This window comes from Miscanthus floridulus, chromosome 5 (genome assembly GCF_019320115.1).
Source record: "Miscanthus floridulus cultivar M001 chromosome 5, ASM1932011v1, whole genome shotgun sequence".
NCBI lineage: Eukaryota > Viridiplantae > Streptophyta > Magnoliopsida > Poales > Poaceae > Miscanthus > Miscanthus floridulus.
Genome location: NC_089584.1, coordinates 11,529,435 through 11,548,500, shown reverse-complemented (window position 1 = coordinate 11,548,500; position 19,066 = coordinate 11,529,435). Strand labels below are relative to the sequence as shown.

Genomic DNA, 19,066 nt, shown 5'->3' with positions numbered 1-19,066 from the left:
CTAATTTAAATGTCATCAACACACCAAAACCCACATAGGGGGCAAATGCACTTTCAGACACGCTCTATGCACTGATCTGTGATGGAATGTGAAAAAGAAAAAAGAAGTTAAGTTTAAGTCATAAGGTGAGATCAAGGGAGATAATGTTAGGTTGATCTTCCACCAATTGGCCCAACCATGATCCGCGCCCTGATCGGGGGCGCACAGCGCCATAAAAGGATGGTGGAGGCTGGGGCACAAGGAACGAGGTTCACCGTAGCCGCCAGCGCTCCACCATGTCGTAACCCTAGTTCGATATAGAAGGACGCGCTGTAAGCAACGGAAAGCGCCGTCGCCTTCACCGCCGCCACTGGACCGTGTCTCCACGTCACTGCTATCTCGTCGGCGGCACCATGGCCGCGACTACGCTCGACATGAGGTACATCAGCAAGTCCTCTCATCTAAGCTAAGAATTACCCACTGATCTACGCCTAGAAATGCTTTAAATTCCATCACACCGGATCTGAAAGCCTAAAGGCCTCGATCGGGTCGATCGTCCTCCACTTCTCCTCAACCGTCTGGTTGCCTTTTTATCGCCGTCCTGCTTCTAGCAACAAGCAAGTTTTCCTCGGCAGCTCCTCTCACACCAGCATGCCCAACAACCTTTGAAAAAGAAACTGCGGCATTGTCGTACTATTTTAAGTGAACGAATAGTTTTTTTCTTTGACAATAAATTAGGGAACAGTACTTTCAGCCATAGCTTTTCAGCAAAGCGAACGGGACCATTGATCTCCTGCCCTCTTTTACCACGGGCGGGACAGGTGTTAGCTGTTGCTGCATGTCTGTGTCTGCGAGCTAGAGTGACAGTTATGGATGGCGCCCAAACACCAAAGGTAGCAGCAGCGTGCGTCATGAGAGATGGCAAGTGACTAAGAGCAAGGCTAATAATTTAGCCTGCTGCTGGCTAAATGTAAGTGCAACATCACATATAGTAAGCAATATAGTCCATTTATATAATAGGTTGGCTGAGAGGTCAGTTATATCAATACACAAGCAATTAATATTTTACAGTTGGTTCCCAATACATAAGAACTAAACGGTGACTCCCAGCTAGCTCTCAGCCAACATCTGGCTGCAAGGTACATTTTTCATCTCGTATTCTGCATTTCAGCCGACGAGAAGAGAAGGTAAACGCCCATTTAACCATCTCTCTCCTAACGTGGCAACTTTTCTGATGACTTGGAGCTCATCTCGCCGGCTCCAACACCTTATTATACCTGCTCTAAGTGAGATCGATCTCGGGACCATATCAGACAGATCGATCAACGACGACCACGACCGGTGGCTGCTGCATCCACATGGCCCTTTGGCGGGCGACCGTCAGTGCAACGCCGTGCTGGATCCATTTCTCAAGGCCAGTGGCCGGACCTCCATTCTTTTTCTTTCCCCAGATTGTTGCTGCTGGTGCGGGTGAGCCACTGTTCGATCGGTTTTGATCCGTTTACCTGAGATGAGTGGCAACATTTAACGTGGAAGTACAACTCCAGGCCGAGCGGTCGGCACTCGGCAGCAATTCACAATGGGATGCGATGGGTGGCAACATTTAACAGGACAATAATGAAATTATGACGGTGTCACACTGTCACTAGTACTCCTGTTTCTACCCATTAATGACAGATTAACGACAAATGATCCTGCTCAATAGTCGACCAGGAGCTTGCTGAGTTTAGTTGGGGTTTGGTAGCGGGGCGCTTGACCTTGCTGCACCCGCATGGCAGTATATACTGTAGTAGTATGGCTCCGTTCACGTGCCCTTAAACTTGGCTTGATTCGTTTATTTTTTCATTTAAAATAGTGTTTTTCTCTCACAAATTCTCTAATATTTCTCTAAACCATCTATATTCGTTCAGAATTCAGACAAGGCATCGGCGCTGTGCACTGGCCACTCATAAACTTTGCCCAGAAATTGGAGCAAACACATGTTACGTCCGGGGCGCCATGACGTGACGCCCGACCAAGAAACCCCCAACTTGATTGCAATATCACTACTAGTAGCATCGTAGGCCTCGTTTAGATTCCTAATTTTTTCACTCTCTCCTTCACATCAAATCTTTAGATACATATATAGAGTATTAAATATAGATAAAAAAATAATTAATTACACAGTTTGATTGTAAATTACGAGACAAATCTTTTAAGCCTAGTTAGGCCATGATTGGACAATAATTATCAAATACAAACGAAAATGCTACGATGCCAAATACTGATTCCTAACCGCGATCTAAACGAGCCCCTACTCTTCTAGTATGATTCAAGGAACTTGAATAGTGCTCATCAGTGTTGAATTGAAGGCAGCGCTGGTGCTTCACCAGCTTTCTCCTGCAGCCATTTACTCCTCACTCCTCAGCATCAACAGAACGGACCGGCACCGGCCGGCCTCACACTGACCAGTGACCACATGAAAAAGAACGAACTGGACCGGCTGGCCTCACACTGACCACATGAAAAGAACGGAGCGTCCCATCCCTGCCTCCAAATGAACACCGTTTTCTTGATGACCTGTTCGTCTGCTACTCTGCTTTACCAACTCGTAGCAGCTGCAATCTGTGTCTTTTTCAGTAGCGTAACGGCCTGCGGATACCAGTACTCCCTCTTTCCCTGAATATACGTCGTTTTCGTTTTTCAAAAAATAATTTTAATTAAATATATACTAAAAAATATTAATATTTATGGTACATAATTAATATCATTGAAAATATATTTAAATCTAGTTTTTTAATAACTTTATTTTAAGATACAAATGTTGCACATATTTACTATAAATCTTGAGCATTTCCTGTGGGTTTTTTCTTTCTTCCTTGTCATTTGTTCTCGCGCTGCGTCTCTTTCAGCGCACGGATGCAGGGGCAGCAGTGCAAGCCTGTTCGCTTGCTCGTAAACGATCGTAAATTTCCAGCTGAGAACAGTGTTTTTCTCTCACACCAAACCAGCCAGTAGTAAATAATCCACGATACGATACGGTCTCCCGAACAGGCTATTCGTTATCCGCGCACGCTGCCACGTTTGGACGTCTAGTGAACATTGATGCGCCGCTTCTGCACTGCTGGTGCTGGCGAAGCCAGGATCTTGGGACAGGGGGGCCAAATGTATGCACCGTAAGAAAGAATTGCGTGTGGATCAACATGGTTTTTCATGTGGATCGGGACATGGTTTGATGGTTTTTCATTGTCTGCCATGCGTGTAAATTGTTATGGCTCCCATAGCTACAAAGTTCATTGAATTCTACAATTTACTTTTTCTATACTTCTTCCAATTTTTTTTACTAGTATATGTATCTTTTCGTAGAGACTGTCACATCTTGATTTCTAGGATCAACATAGCAGTTTTTAGCCATGAGAGGAAAAGAAATGATTTTGTAACTTCATTTATAGTAATACATATGGAATTCAAACTAATATTTTTTATGAGTTCAATTTTAAGTTCAGAATTAATTTTAAGAGAAGAAACATACTTAAAAATAAGGATTACATAAATTGACATAATTTCCTCAAAATTATTCTTCCAATCGTAATTTGATGTCTGTAAATTTTCTATAAACTTTATTGGTCTTGATGACTTTTGTATCTTTTCTTGAAGACATGTTTATTAAAATAGGAGAAGAGTTTGTGGCTTACAACACCGTAGGTACGGGAAAAACATTTAAATGTAGATTATATGTGGCATAAATTTTCCTTTGGATCTAGACTATTAGGTCATTAAAAAAACATTGGTTCTATTTTTATTTCTGGTAATTTCTATGTGCAAACTTGAGGACTCCTTTTAACACTGCTTTATAGATATAGTAGATCTAGCTTACTTGCAGACACTTGAATTATGAATTATCCATGCCATTACAGAATGCGATGCTGATTCTGCAGGTATATGCTGACGTTATTTGGACAGAAGTATTCATTCTCAAGCTAAGCCAAGCAAATTACTAACAGGCAGCTCTGTGCGTCAAGAACAGCTAATCATTCTTGCTTATATTTTTTACTGTGTACAATTGCTGCCATCAGAATATAGATAACTGAAAGTCAAACAGAAACAAGTACTCACTGACGATATATGTACTATTTATTTATATTTTATAACAATAGGTGACTCTGCGGACCGGATGCCTTTTATTCAGTCCCGGCTCTCCTCCGAACAATGTATTCTTGAAAATAAGGTTCCTTTTCTTCTCTCGAATTAATCCCGGCAGAATTATACCATTGGAAAAATTGGAGTTATGTAAAACCTGGATGTTACGCTCGTACTTACACCAATGGACCCGTTACTGTACCATTCCGTCAGTCACCAGCTCCTGCAAGCCACGCCTTAGCCTCTCAGCAGCGAGCCTGGTGTCTTCTTCTTTGAGCCCTCCGAAGGAGACGCGGATGTATCCGGGGCCTCCACTGGCGCTGCCAGGGATCACGGCGACACCATGCTTGTTTGCAAGCCACCTGACAACCTCAAAATCGTCGGAGCAGTTGTCCGGCAGTTTGGCCCAGAGGTAGATGGCGCCCTCCCCGCCCTTCACATTGTCCTCACCGAGCGGGGACAGCGCCTCCACGAGCAGCGCTCGGTTTTTCACCAAGTCTTTCACCCTTTCTTTAATCCACTCGGGGCCAGCCTCCAGTGAGTAGAGCGCCAGGCGCTGCCCGATGATGGAAGCGCAGATAGGTATGTTGTCTTGCACTTTGAGGAGCTGATCGTGGAAGCCATCAGCTTCATTTGGAAACGCAATCTGCAGCACACAATTCATGTATGACTAACTGTTACAGTGGCAATTAACAGCAGCAGCAGCAGCCAAAAAGTGGTAGTAAAGCATAAGAAAATGATAAACGAAGAGTATGATGCACTCACGTATCCTACACGCCACCCCATCATTCCATAAGCCTTTGAGAATGAGAAGAGGTTGACAATATGAGTATCTTCTAAGCAATAGTGCTCCATTCCATCATACATAAAGTATCTGCAAAAAGGCATAGGAAAACAGACCTAAGCATCAAGTCTTACAAAACTCAAATACTAAAGATCATAACTAAATTACAATAAGGAGCAGAATTCGTTTGCAGGGAGTAAAAGATAAGCCACTTTCTGTGTTCCACTAAGACATGTTTGGACTCCATTCTTTATGCTACCACTTCAAATGCGGTTGGCTAATCGCAGCTCCACGACAAAAACTTATATGTTTCTTTAAGCTTAGATGGAAAAGGTCCTTTATTAATTACTATTAGTTCCTCAACATGGACCTGAACACCTGCCTCTTTCAGGCAAACATAAACCCTGCATAAAGCAGTATGTGTGATTGGAGGGCTTATTTTTTACATCACCAAGTTTAGAGACTAAAACGTATTTTTAAAGGCTTAGAAGCTGGAATGAGTTTAAATAAGAGTACTTATCGCAAACCAAAAAACCAAACACAGGATAACTGTATTCGACATAGTCTGACATCATCTCTTATAGGCACAATATTCTGATTTTCATTTCCTTGTGGAAACTAGCTAACTTTTTCAGCCAACGAACAATATTTTTCTCTCATAACAAATCAGCCAACAATACTTTCAGCCATGGCTTATCAGCCAAGCGAACAGGGCATTCTAGAAATCCTATCTGTATACGCCGTCAGAGTGGCTTTCATCTGGACACAGATTCAAGAGGAGGGAGTAGAGTTCTAATGGCTTATATGATCTGTCCCTTTGACTACAACTAACTCACGGCTGTTCTCAGTTCTCTCTAACAGATACCACAAAAGATTATATACTTGCTTGTGAAAAGTTATCACTTTACAGTATTGACTTACTCATAGGTATTGTCAACCACAAGCCATGCACCAGCATTTTTGCACAGATCTGAAATTCTCTGGAATGACAATGCAATATTAGAAAATATTGGATAGTGATTCCAAACACAAGTGTTTGTGGAGAGAGATTACCTCAAGCATAGGCCTGGGAATAAAAGCTCCAGAGGGGTTCCCCGGATTGACAACAGTAACAAGTTTAGGGATAGGGTTATTTTCTTTCAGAACCTTCTCCAACCAATCTGCATTTTTAGACATAATTGTAATGTCCAAAACAAAATATTATCAAATACAACCAATGCATAATTTCTTCTACTACATGCATTGCATTTTACAAAAGCATATTCTTCTCATCAGCTAAAAGATATGTAGACTTTAAGGGAAATTTAACATGTGCCAATGAAGCAGATGCTCCTGAACCAGCACTAAGTACAACAAATTTCTTACAACAGACAGTTGATATAAGACATCTCACCAATTTTTCCAATGAAACAGGAAGAAGAGGAGAGTCATCTTACCAACATCAGGATGAAGTGTCTTGGGATCGCAGTCACCAACTAATATGTCAGTAACACCTGTCATCTGGAATGACATGTAGGCATTGAAATAATATGGTGCAAACATGACAACAGAATCACCAGCATCACAAAGAGTGAGGACCAAGTTCACAAAAGCCTGAAAAAAATCAATGTAACAAAAGACCAGATTGTAAGACAAGTTCAAGGTCGAGCAGTGAAACAGGAAAGGAAGAGTGTGCCCCTAAAGAAGAAATAAACAGAAGTAATTGGGAAACATAAGGCCCAGTTTGAAAACTTTACAAGGCAAAATAGGAAAGTAAGTTTTACCTGATTTGCACCAGCAGTGACCATGACTGATGACTTGGTAAGCTTATTCTCTCTGCGTAGCTGCCAAAAATACAGTATACATCAGGAAAGATATACAAGATGCTTGCAATGCAGTACTAATTTTAACACATTGGTGGTCCAAACAACAATAAAAACCTTAGCCCAATAAGTGACAAAACGGTGGAACAAATTCTAAAGATAACTGTGCGATGTGGAGCATTTAGGCTAATGGTTAGAGCACCTAAATCATCTCAGGATTTCATCTCAACTGTTAGACAAACAACATGGCAGAGAGACTTTGCAACTCTTAGCACCACCATGATTTTCTCTTCTGAATTTCCAAAGGAGTCACAATAATGAATATTGTTCCCATTTCTCAGTTGATGAATAGAGAGTTTTATGACACACTCTGCCTATATTCAGAAAATTAGATGCTTCCCAGGAATGTAACTCTGAGAACAAAAATATTTTTTGGAACCCTTGTTTTGACAAAACTAATTTCTGAACATTGATTCGATCACTTGAGATTGCTGATGCGACTGTGAGTTAAGATCAAATATCTCTATTAAAATTTGGTTACGGTGTAGTGGGTTAGAAGCAGGATCCCTAGTCCCCAATGGCAAAGGCATGGCAATGTGGTAATACTCAAGAGCATGGCCTGCTTAGTCAGTGTATGGGAAAAATATATATTATATTCTATGATAAAAAGAAGTTACCTTTTCGAGAAGTGCTTCTCGAAGCTCAAGAAGTCCATCATCAGAACCATACTTACTGACTGTTGGTTCCCTGACGATTTTTTCGATCTTATCCAGAGCTGACTCAGGAGGTTGCCAGTAAACAACTCCCTGCATTCAGGATTTACAAAAAGTCAAGAACAGAAACTAATTTCTCAGAAATAAATATCATATGGTCGGGTCGCTAATAGGACACTAAGAGACACGCATGCCACTAGTTAGATTACATACGAATGTCCCACTTCGGCAACATAAGAACTTAACCTTAAATCACCGTCACAAAGAATGAAATCATTGCACAGCCAAATCGAGAAAATTATGGTCAGATACCTGCGCAAGCGACATGACATCCTTGGCCCCTCGAAGCAGTTCTTGTATCTGAAAAAGGGACGTCATCAGGAAGAAATCACCAAGGAAGCCCAAGAAACTCAGAGTCAAGATGCGATTTCGACGAGGTAGGAGAAATTGGTCACCTTCACCATGACCGGCGCGTCCGTCTCCACCGCCCTCTTCGCTAGCTTAACAAAGCTACCCATGTCTCCGTCTCCTCCTGCTCTCTCTCCCCTGCAGGGTGCAGGCTAGCCCTCCTCCTCCTCCTCCTCCACCAAGAGGAAGCAAGAACTGGAAATTTCGGGGAACAAGCGGAGTCAGAGATCCAAGCATATACCAACCAAAAGAACAGCAGCGAGTCCAAAGACATGTGGAAGAAGATGGGGGTCAAAGAATTCCCCCGAGGCAACAACCTCTGGGCGTCACCCGCTGACCCCGAGCTCGCTCACCAACTCCTCCCCTACTCCCCCTCTCTCTCGTCCCAAGTCTGCTGCCCCGACAAGGCAGCGTCTCTATAACAAAGACACATGAAGACAGGGAAAAACTGAAAGATTCGAGGGTCTCTCTCTCTCTCTTTTCTGTTTCTTTTCCTTGTCACTCTTTTAATCTTGTCTGTCTGTCTCTTTCTCTGATCTTTAGGCTTACGTTCCGGGAGTGTGGGGTGGCGCCGTGGCGTGGATAAGAATTCAGGCTCACGGCTCACCTGCGTCTGCGTGCGTTTCAGGGGAAGGAAGAGGGGTCAAGAAAGGAGGGAGTTTTTTTCGGGTAAAAAAGAGACAAAAAAAATTGCATTTTTTAAATGCAAAAGTAATGTGCCATCAGTGAGTCTGCAGAGAAATCGCCAAAATGTCGCGGCCAATTGATGGCGAAAAGATTCTTGAGATTCAGCGTCTATAGACAGTAAACACATGCGTGCGGTGTGATAGGTAATCCAGTGCAGATCCAATGGGTGAGTCAAGACAAGTTTGGCCAGTACTCTTCTGCCTGTTAAGACAAAAGTTGTTTAGCACTACTATGACTGAGAGAAGCACAAATGTGATCAGAACAGTCCCCCTGTTCAAAAAGAAGTCTCTCAGCCTTTCAAATTTCAGAAGAAGAAAAAATTAAGAAATGTTTCTCCATCAGACTATCTCGACCTACTATGGCTGCCGCAATCTTTATTTTTCAAGTCCAGAAAATGCTAAGACGTTTCTCCTCAACTCAGCATGGCTGTAACAGCCTAATTTCAAGCTCAGAAAATTACGAGACATTTCAATGCTAGTTAAGAGCAATGCAAACAAGAGGAGGGCTCGGAGACAGTGACAAGACGGAAAGAGAGACGATAACAATGCTCGGACGGACCTGTTCGGATAGGTAGAGGAGACAGGAGAGCCTCCCCGGATTTGGATCGCGGCCGGGCCCAATGCAGAAGCACAAGGCCGGAGCGCCCGGGCAGCTCGCGTCGGGTCGCTCCGCGCTCGTGCACGCTGCGATTCGGCTGGATCCGATGGGCGCGCGCCCTCCGGGGGCGAGGATGTTTTTGTCGACCGGCGTCCGCGGGCACACGGCCCTTCCTTGCTGCTGCTGCGTCGGGTCCGCCGTCCCCGTCGCGGCGCGCATGAATTGCGTTGTCGCGGAGGCGCCGTGAACCATGACGGGACGGACTGAGGGGCCTGGTCGCGTTTGAGCAAGCGCCATGGGCATCAGGGCATGGATGGAATCGGCATCGGCTCCGTTGGACAAGCCGGTCGTGCTGCCGATTGTCGTTCACGGCCCGGCCGGGTCGGTCGCACCTAAAATCTTGTAAAATGTTTTTTTAATATGTAGGAAGAGGAACCCGCGAATTCTGTGACCCAAGTGACAGAGTCAAATCGCTGGTCACCATAGTACCAATCGTTACAAAATCAAAACTAATAGTTTGGCAAGTACGCCCAAGCACAGCCATTTCATATGCTACATAATTAAATTACACTCCCTTGGAACAACACAACGATATGTTTGGTAAGTTAGACTAGTTACTGGCTGGATTAAAAATTAACTTAAATTAGCTTAGGTTGGCTAAAAAGTTAGTCTCACCTAATTAGATACGCTAGAGCTAATTGTTAGGTAGCTAGTAATTAATACGCGTATCCAAACACGTTCTATGAAGCAGAGATGAATATAACCAAGATAAGAAGTGTCATTTGGGGTTTCACCAAATAAAAATAAGGTATAATGCCATTTAGGGTCCCCGCCCCCCCCCCCCCCCCCCCCCCCCCCCCCCTTTTTTTTCTCTCTATCTTTTATATCCTCGAAGGATGGCTATTGGTATTGAAGTAGCAAAGCTACCGCTAACCAAGGGCAACCAACGGTGATGTGAGACTAGAAAGTGAGATGTAATGATAAAAAAGCCAGTATCCCACCGGTATGGTTAGGGCAGCACCAATGCAGGTCTGTCGATGGTGGTCTCAGTTCAAAATTCAGGTTATACGTAGATTTGGATGGATAGAGGCATATGGTCTTTCAACGCAAATCAGTGAAGCTACTAGACTTTCGGTCCCATCAGCCTTCCTCAATGCACCAAAAGTACCCGGTTGCTTTTCTATTCTTGCCTTGCTTTTTCGTATCAAGCGCTTGGACCACACGTTTTTTGCCTTGAGGCACTGGTGACCTCTACAGGTTACTCTGACAATCTACAAGCTAATGCTTTTGCTCCAGAGTGGCATCCGATCCTAGCTGTCACGTTGAGGCATATGCACACCGTGGAGCGTTGGGCCTACTCTTAGTAGAAAGGAGCCAAGGATAACAGTGTGTAAGGAGAAAGGACACAAATAAAGTTAAGTGCATACGCAGGGGCGAATATATGGCCCGATTTGGCTAGATTCGCCATTGTGCATACGTGATTCTTAATCTCTCTCTATTCTAATCTAGATCCATGAACTCTCTAAGTAAGTCCTTCAACATTTCGTAGGTTTTCTCATGGACCGTATTCTCACATATAGTAAACCACTTAAATGACCTACGAGTAAACAGAATTACGAAGAAACAAAGATTTAAGGCCCCGTTCGCTTGGCTGAATTTAACTGAAAAATACTGTTCCGACTGAATTGTTGTGAGAGAAAAACACTGTTCCGACTAAAAAAAAAAAAAGAAGCCGAACAAGCTGACTTTTAAGGTCAGCCGAACGAGGCCTTATATGCCATGTGTAAAAACAAAAAGTATGCAGGTTTAGAAATGGAGTAGACTTAGGAAAAGAGCATAGACGGTAACAAGATTCCATGAAAATGATATGATTCATTTTGACATATACAATGGTGCAAAGCACGTATGAATTCATTAGAAGTATAAGAGAGCAGGTGACATATTCTCCCTACATGTAGGGTCGTTGACAAGTAGGTGCGAAGTGGGTGGCCCTCCCCTACATGTAGGGCAAGAGAAGCGGACCGGCTGTGGCGGTGGCAGCGGCGGCGGCGGCATCGGCGGCGCTTCAGGTTTTTTATTTTTAATTTTTTTATGAGTGGGCTTCAATGGCTTTTTTTCGGTTCCGAGTGGTGTGATGCTGTGATTGCGATGAGGTGTTACGGTTACGATGCACCAGAAGATGGATCGGACGACTGAAACGTGTTTCACCGCTTTATTATTCTCGTGTCGCGGGGAAGAGAAGTAGAGAAGCATCAGCACTAGCCCATTCAGAATCAGAACAGACTTGGTCGCCTCACAACTCGACTCGCCGCCGGCTGCCGCCGAGGGGAGCGGAGCAAGATGTTCTTCCACATCGTGCTGGAGCGGACACATGCAGCTGCACCCGCGGCACTTCGAGCCGCACCTCCGCGACAAGCTCGTCTCCAAGCTCATCAAGGACGTCGAGGGCACCTGCAGGTAGGGTTTCCCATCCCCCTCCTGAACCTGGCTAGGCTTACGAGGAGGACGGCTTGGGCGGCGCTGAGATGGCACGCGGGTTGCCGGGTTTCTCTCGTTCTTGCCTTGCAGCGGGCGGCACAGGTTTGTGGTGGCGATCACGGGTGTGGAGGACATCGGCAAGGGGCTCATCCGAGAAGGCACGGGATACGTCACCTTCCCCGTCAAGTACCAGTGCGTCGTCTTCAGACCCTTCAAGGGCGAGATCCTCGAGGCTGTCGTCACCATGGTGAACAAGGTGGGTGCCTACTTGCCTCCCCGCTCCGGCTTGTGCTTGCTTCGTTCGAATTGGACTTGAATTGGTGTTCTGGTTAGCTGGGTGGTGATGATCTTGGTGTTGGAGGATGTGACTGCAAGGATTGGTTTGGTGTTTAAACTTTGTGTGTTATTGACTCTGCAGTTGGGCTTCTTGGCGGAGGCTGGGCCGGTGCAGATCTTTGTGTCCAACCATGTGAGTGATTTTGCCATGCTTGGAGCTGCTTCATAGTCAAAAGTGTCAAATGCTTAAAGAAGTTTGGGAATTCTTTCTGAATATTCTAGGAATTATGCTCTGCTTACTCACTCCTTTAGTCCTTTATCGCTTTGGTAAATATACATCGCTGCTTTTTGTCACAGGATACCAGCATAGACATCTTGTTTAAACTTTAATTAACTAATGTCAGTCAATACTGTTTTGTTGAGTAATGCTTTTCTTCCTCTGCGCTATTCAATTGCAACAGTTGATTCCAGACGATATGGAGTTCCAATCGGGAGATGTGCCAAACTACACAACTTCTGATGGATCGGTATGCCTCTTTTCTATGTATAAGTAGCAGTGATGACTCTTCTCATCATCGTAACTACTGCAGAAGTTTCTTCCTTCTTAAAATGCAATAACATTTAGGACAAGTTAATTAGTTAAAAAAAATGAACTAAAAACATCATCTCTATCTCTACAACTAAAACATTCATAACTATTCCGTCCACAGGCGCGACACTAAAGCCGCTCCATGCTATCAGATCAAGAAGACAACGCGCACTCGCTCCATACGATCAGCTCAAAAGGGGAAACAAAACTCGCTACGTCGGGCTCCGGCTTTTTATGCGAGCTTCCTTCCAATAGTCAATCACGCACGTCAATCAGGCTCCATTACTTCCCGATCCTTCCTTCTAGACAGTTCAACTCACGCCCCCGACGCGCGCTCCTTCCTTCCCCATCCCTCAGCCCTCGCCCTCTCCTTCTTTCCCGATCCCTCAGCCAGGTGCCATCGCCACCGTAGGCGAAGTTCCTGCACCGCAGCAACTGCGTCGACCAGTGCCGTCAGGCCACGAGCCGCCGTCACCAACCCGTGTCCTCGCACCGCTCCCCGTCCACACACCTCACCGCGCCGTCATCCCCGTTGCTCCTCACGGGCATCCTCTCTCACCTCGCTGAGATCGGCGACTCCCTCCGTGGCAGCTTCTCCTGCGCCGCAGCCCCCTCCTTCCAGCGCCTGACCACCCCCGCCTTGGCTGCGGTCGAATCACAGCAGGCCACTGCGGCCCCGCCTCCGCCTGCTGCTGTTGTGCAGATCGCAGATAATGCTGTGGGAGCAGCGCGTTCCCTCGCGGCATGGCCCGAGGTGTGGATTGACTTCCCCCTGATCGCCCTAGATGACGGTAATTATCTCTCTCGATTCTGACACCAACCTGATTGTTGCCACTTCTGCAAATATTGGCATCTGCTTACGAGTAACTGCGCCTGTGTGTTGGCTGCGGTCGAATCACAGCAGGCCACCGCGGCCCCGCCTCCGCCTGCTGCTGTCGTGCAGATCGCAGATGATGCTGTGGGAGCAGCGCGTTCCCTCGCGGCATGGCCCGAGGTGTGGATTGACTTCCCCGTGATCGCCCTAGATGACGGTAATTATCTCTCTCGATTCTGACACCAACCTGATTGTTGCCACTTCTGCAAATATTGGCATCTGCTTACGAGCAACTGCGCCTGTGTGATGTTGCTTCTTGTGGAGTGTTTTCCTGGGGTGGGTGTGTAAAGATTGCTGGTATGAGAGTTGTTAGTTGTTACTTTTCAGTACTAGTAGATTTTAGTGGAATTGATAGCTGAGGGAAGTTACTTCGGAGCTTAGATAGTACTTGGGATGTTGAAGATTGCTGCTGTGGAAGCGTGGTCCTGGGATAATGGCATGTGAGTATGTGTAACAAGTTGACGACCTTTGAGAGCATTGGCCATTTGTGCTGGGAGAGCAATCAGCAATGTCAGGTCCAGCCATCCAAGTGCGAGGAGGATGCAAATCCCAGTAGCGCTTGAACCTATGTTATTTTATAATCTGGTTCAATTTGTTTATTGAAAATTGCGGCCTGTGCTTATTCGTGTTTTCATACGACTTCATTGATGTGGGAAGGGAGTCAGCTTCAGATAAGTTGAGAGAAGGACAGAAGAATTGGACATAGTATTGGGTCCGAGTTTCTAATATAATAGTTGGAGATTAAGGTGACAAGACTACTGCAGGGCTGAGGGAATATTTTTAATTTAAAATTAGAATTCTCTTTAAGTTTTGTTTCCATTAATTTAGGATTTTCCTGAAACTCCTATTTCTCTTAGTTGTAAAGTTGATCTTCAGGGTCCAGACCAATGTTTGGAAGATGTAAAAACAATTTTTTTAGTGGTTGCCTTATCTTTATACAAACAACTTCCCTGCAAGAACTGATTGAGAAGTTAAAGATGCCATCCCCTGCTGTGTTGATTAAGATTGCTATTGCTTACTTATTAAATGATTCCTCTATTTCACTGGAGGACCACTACCATGCACTGCAGGAGCTTTTAGTTCTCGTTGAGTGCATCGCTCAACAATGCTAATGGTAAGTATGTGCTTGTTTGCTAATATAGACGAATGCTCTAAACCTCATCCTTAGCAAGCCAACCCATGTATGAGCATGTAGTCACAGATGCAGATGTCCCTTTTCTTACTTTTGTCCATAAGGGAGAGTATGTGCAGGTCGTTATTTACATGTAATTGATGCATGTTTAGATAATCCATGTACCTGTTACGTAGTTACTTGTTTTGAAGGTTAGAAGTATGTTTTTTGTGTTTGTTTATTATAGTATATGTAAATGCATACTTGGATGCCTCCCTTTTCTTGATTCAAGAACTTAACTATGCCAGCATGTGTGCTGGGTAAAACCTGTCTCACTGTCTGTCAGCATGGGTGCTGGGAAAGCCAGTCAGAACTATTCATAGTGATTTTTTCTCATTTAGTTCTATATATCCTTACGGCTTCTGTTCTTGATTTATTAACAGTATGCCAATTTTGGTAGGTAGATGTCACAACGTCGTCGTCTCACATGATGGAACACAACAATTTGGTCAGGTGAACATGACTATATATTTGCCTTGCTTTTAAACAAAATATCACTCAATGCATAGCAATTTGGTCAGGTGAAGGTAGCGCTAGGATACTGATTGCCAACATTGATGACCTGACCAATCCGGGATAATTTATTGCTTCTGTTCTTTTATTCAGAAACTTTTTTGCTAATAATATTCAGAAGATACTTGTGATATTCATCTTAGTACTTGAGCTGCCTATAGTCGAGTACATTCTAATCATACATTGTGGTGATCATCAAGTTGTCATCCATTTGTGATATCGGAAACTAAAAAGTTAGCTCCTGTATGCAACATTGCTCAGGATAAATTGGCTATGATAAACAATGCTGTCAAGGATCAATAGACAATGATTTTTTCTCTCTTAATTACGTTTAATAGAATTTTAGCATATACCTGATGCTTAACACTTTCCCCTGTACTACTCCAGTTTGCCAGCCTGAAACTTGAAGGGATCATCCTCAAAACAACAATATATAGTGCACTATTTCTTCACTTATCTGGTTGGGATACAAGAATTTTTTCTATCATTATTAATATTATAATATGATGCCATGTCAACATACTAGGTGAATTCGACTTATCTCTATTGTTTAATCCTGAATTAGCAAAGATGCATTCTTAGGGACTACTCTTCAGTGGCGGCTTTGACATGCATGGATGTCTGCACGAGCAATCTTTTTTTGGCTACCTATTGCTAGAATATGAATGCAGAACATTATTCTATCTGCAGGTCATGCTCTAATTCAGTTCAACGAAACACATGGGTCTATCATTACCCCTTTTAACTACAGGTATGATAGCTTCAAAGGGACAGATTGTATATTGCATTTTTCAATTTATAACCGTCTTGATAAATAGAAACTCACTATACTTCATCTCTGTAGATTAAATTCTAAGTGTCTTGTCAACCTGGTTGATTCCTTAGTACTACCAAATGAGGAAGACGCTGGGTCGCATTGAAAGGGGAGTCCACCTTCGAGGCATTCTAGGAGAAGAGTGACGAAAGTCAACAGTTCAGGTATCGCTGTTGTTAACCATGCCTTCCAACAAATTTGAGTAGGATGGTATGTAGGGCACAATCAACGAAATCTGCACCTAGAACATGATAGCATTCCAATTTTAGAGGCTTTGCAAACATGTTTCAAATGTGTAGAGGTATAGTATTAAACCTAGGAGTATTAGACAATTCTCAGACTGATCACTTGTACTCCCTCCATACCTGAAAAGAAAGTCATTTAGGACATGATTGTGCATACCAATGAGTGATTAATTAGGGTAGAGTTTTCCCTGTCTGCCCCTATTAAATACGGTTGTAGGTGCATTCCATACGAGAACGTACCCCAGCTCAAACGACTAGTGCAGCGAGGCGTCAGTCCTGTGGTGCCGAGTTCGATACCTCGCGGACGCAATTTTTTGTTGGTAGGAGTGATTTTTGCATGGCTCGCGGGTATGGCTCGCGGCGTATTGCATGACACTGTTTCGGCAACGCATGGCGCGCGCGCTGAGCCGCTGCTTTCGCTGCATGCGTTTTTTTTTCAATTTTTTCAAATTGGCGCGCAGAGGAGGATGCATGGCGCTGTGCTCAGGACGCCCGACGCTTGGAGTGCTCGCTGCATGCGTTAGTTTTCGAGTTTGCTTGGTGATGGCGCTGGTTTTTGAAAGTTTTGGCCTCACGCTGTGCTCAGGACGCCTGACGCTTCGAGTGCTCGCTGCTTGTTGTATTTAAACGCATGGAACCTTGCTTGTCCCCTTCCTTAAACGCCTGGTTCCCTTCCTACCTTGTTCTCTTGTTCATCGAAGGCATGTCTCATTTTTTCTCCGACGTTTGGGTTACACCGTGCCTGATTAAACGGTGTCTTTCTATACCGTGCTCCACCTTTCCTCTCTCTACCTCTTCTCTTTCCATCTACAGCATGCAATGGCTGATCCAAGAGATTCTGGCTTTGATCTGAATGTTCGCTTAGAAGAAGATGATAACGACAATTTTGCCTTCGATCTCAACGAGCCAATATTTGAAGATCACAACGGCAGTGGTAATGTGTTCCCGTCTTTGAGTTTGTTGTTTCCTTCGAGCTCCACCTTTTCTGAGTTTGTTGTTTCCTTTTTTTGACAGGATTTGATTTGAACTTGACACTAGATGAATATGGTGTGGTTGACTTCGATTATGTACAAAAACCTGCCTGGTATTTTTTTTAGTTTGTTCATTCCTTTTTTGATTGTTTTTTATGTAAGCCGTGGCTAACAAGAAGAATGTTCTTTTTTTTTGTTTTACTAGAACATGCTGTTGAGGCTACCGTTGAAGTAAACCATCAAAGGAAGGACATGACAGAAGAAGTCACAAAACAAGTGTACCAAGCATTGTTGGCTACAAGCAAGAATGGGACACTAGGCAAGAAAGATACAAGAATTGTTGCTGATCAATTTAGAGTACACATTCGATCAGTTCAGCGCTTATGGAAGCGAGGTAAAAACCAACTTGCTCATAACATTCCGGTTGTGGTTCGTAGTCAAAAGAAGGGTAGATGTGGTCGTAAGGCGGTCCTTCTTGATTTGGAACAATTGCTCAACATTCCTCTCAAGCAAAGAATGGCCATAGAAGATGTGTCTAGTAAACTTGGTATTAGCAAATCTAGGATACAAAGGTATTTGAAAAAAATGTTTGCTTATGCGCCACTCTAGTAGCATCAAACCGTACCTCACCGATGCCAACAAGAAGACTCGGTTGAAGTGGCGTGTTGACATGATTAAGGTTTGGTTGGTGATCCAAGGTTTAAGGATTTTTTTGACTTTGTGTTCATTGATGAAAAATGGTTGTACCTCTAAAAAATCTAAGAAATACTACTTGCTACCCGAGAAAGATGAACCACATCGCACTTGTAAGAACAAGAATTACATCTCTAGGATCATGTTTTTGTGCGTTTGTGCTCGGCCAAGGTTTAGGAATGGAGAGTGTATTTTTGATGGGAAAATTGGTTGTTTTCCACTTGTCACTTATGAAAATGCTGTAAGAAGAAGTCAAAATCGTCTTCGTGGAGAGCAAGTAATCAAGCCAATAACTTCAATCACAAGGGATGTGATCAGAGATTTCATGGTAAATAGAGTTTTGCCTGCCATTCAAGCCAAATGGCCAAGAGAAGATGTGAACAAGCCAATTTTCATACAACAAGATAATGCACCTTCTCATTTAAAAGTGGATGACCCTTTTTTGTGAGGCTGCTAAGCAAGATGGGTTTGACATTCGGCTAATTTGTCAATCACCCAATTCTTTGGATTTTAACATTCTAGACTTGGGGTTTTTAGAGCTATTCAAGCTATTCAATACAAGAATGATGCAAAAACAATTAAAGATATAGTTCCAGCCGCGCAACAGGTAAATGGATCAATTGCTCACTTGTTACATTGTTTCTTGAACAACTAATGTACTCATTGATTCATTTCTTCAACACATGTTTTGTAGGCATTCATGGAGTATTCGCCGCGCAAAACAAACATAATTTTTGTAACACTTCAGAGTGTTTTGAAGGAAGCCATGAAAGTTAAAGGATGCAACAACATCAAGATTCCTCACATGCAAAAAGAAAAACTAGAGAGAGAAGATCGGCTGCCATTGCAAATCTCATGTGAAGCTTCCTTGCTAGCTGAAACCATTGCTAGTCACCCTGCAAATTAGAAGATGCAAGTTAGTTTATGCAGCAAATTAGGAGATGCATGTATCTTAGGTTAAATGAATGAGACATGTAACCTTACTGATCTTTCTTTGCATCTTCCATGGCGCCTTGCTTCATCTTCTCAATGTGCTCGTCCAACTTCTTCTGAACGTGCTCAGGCAGAATTATGGTTTCACCATTCATTTCAAGCTTCTCCACATTAGGAATGTACATCTCACAATCAAACTTCTACATGTCATGCAATATCCATGCTGTCAGATCGTAGTCTTCATGTAGAAGACCACAACGGGCACACCTGCGAGCGCGGCGGCGAGCTTGGAAGCAGGCTTCTCCGTCGTCGTCGTTGGCATGGAACGTGCCACAGCGAGCGCATGGAGACTCGACGGAGTCCGGCACCACCTCGACGGAGTCCGGCGCCATCTTCGAACCAACGCCATCTTCGAGTCCA

At 43.9% G+C, this 19,066-nt stretch overlaps 1 protein-coding gene and 1 pseudogene across 1 annotated transcript; one reads left to right on the top strand and one right to left on the bottom strand.

Annotated features, from left to right (window-relative positions):
• Nucleotides 1–3,971: 3,971 nt before the first annotated feature.
• LOC136451522 (aromatic aminotransferase ISS1-like) lies at nt 3,972–8,373 on the bottom strand. The gene is made up of 10 exons (XM_066452219.1): nt 8,123–8,373; nt 7,853–8,000; nt 7,710–7,757; nt 7,362–7,490; nt 6,646–6,705; nt 6,319–6,475; nt 5,936–6,042; nt 5,804–5,862; nt 4,864–4,972; nt 3,972–4,744 (listed from the first exon to the last, which is right to left on the bottom strand). Exons 2-10 carry the CDS (start codon nt 7,913–7,915, stop codon nt 4,292–4,294), a joined length of 1,185 nt encoding a protein of 394 aa, XP_066308316.1. The 5' UTR covers nt 7,916–8,000; nt 8,123–8,373; the 3' UTR covers nt 3,972–4,291.
• Nucleotides 8,374–11,195: 2,822 nt separating this feature from the next.
• On the top strand, nt 11,196–18,800 carry LOC136449507 (DNA-directed RNA polymerase II subunit RPB7-like; annotated as a pseudogene).
• The last annotated feature ends 266 nt before the right edge of the window (nt 18,801–19,066 follow it).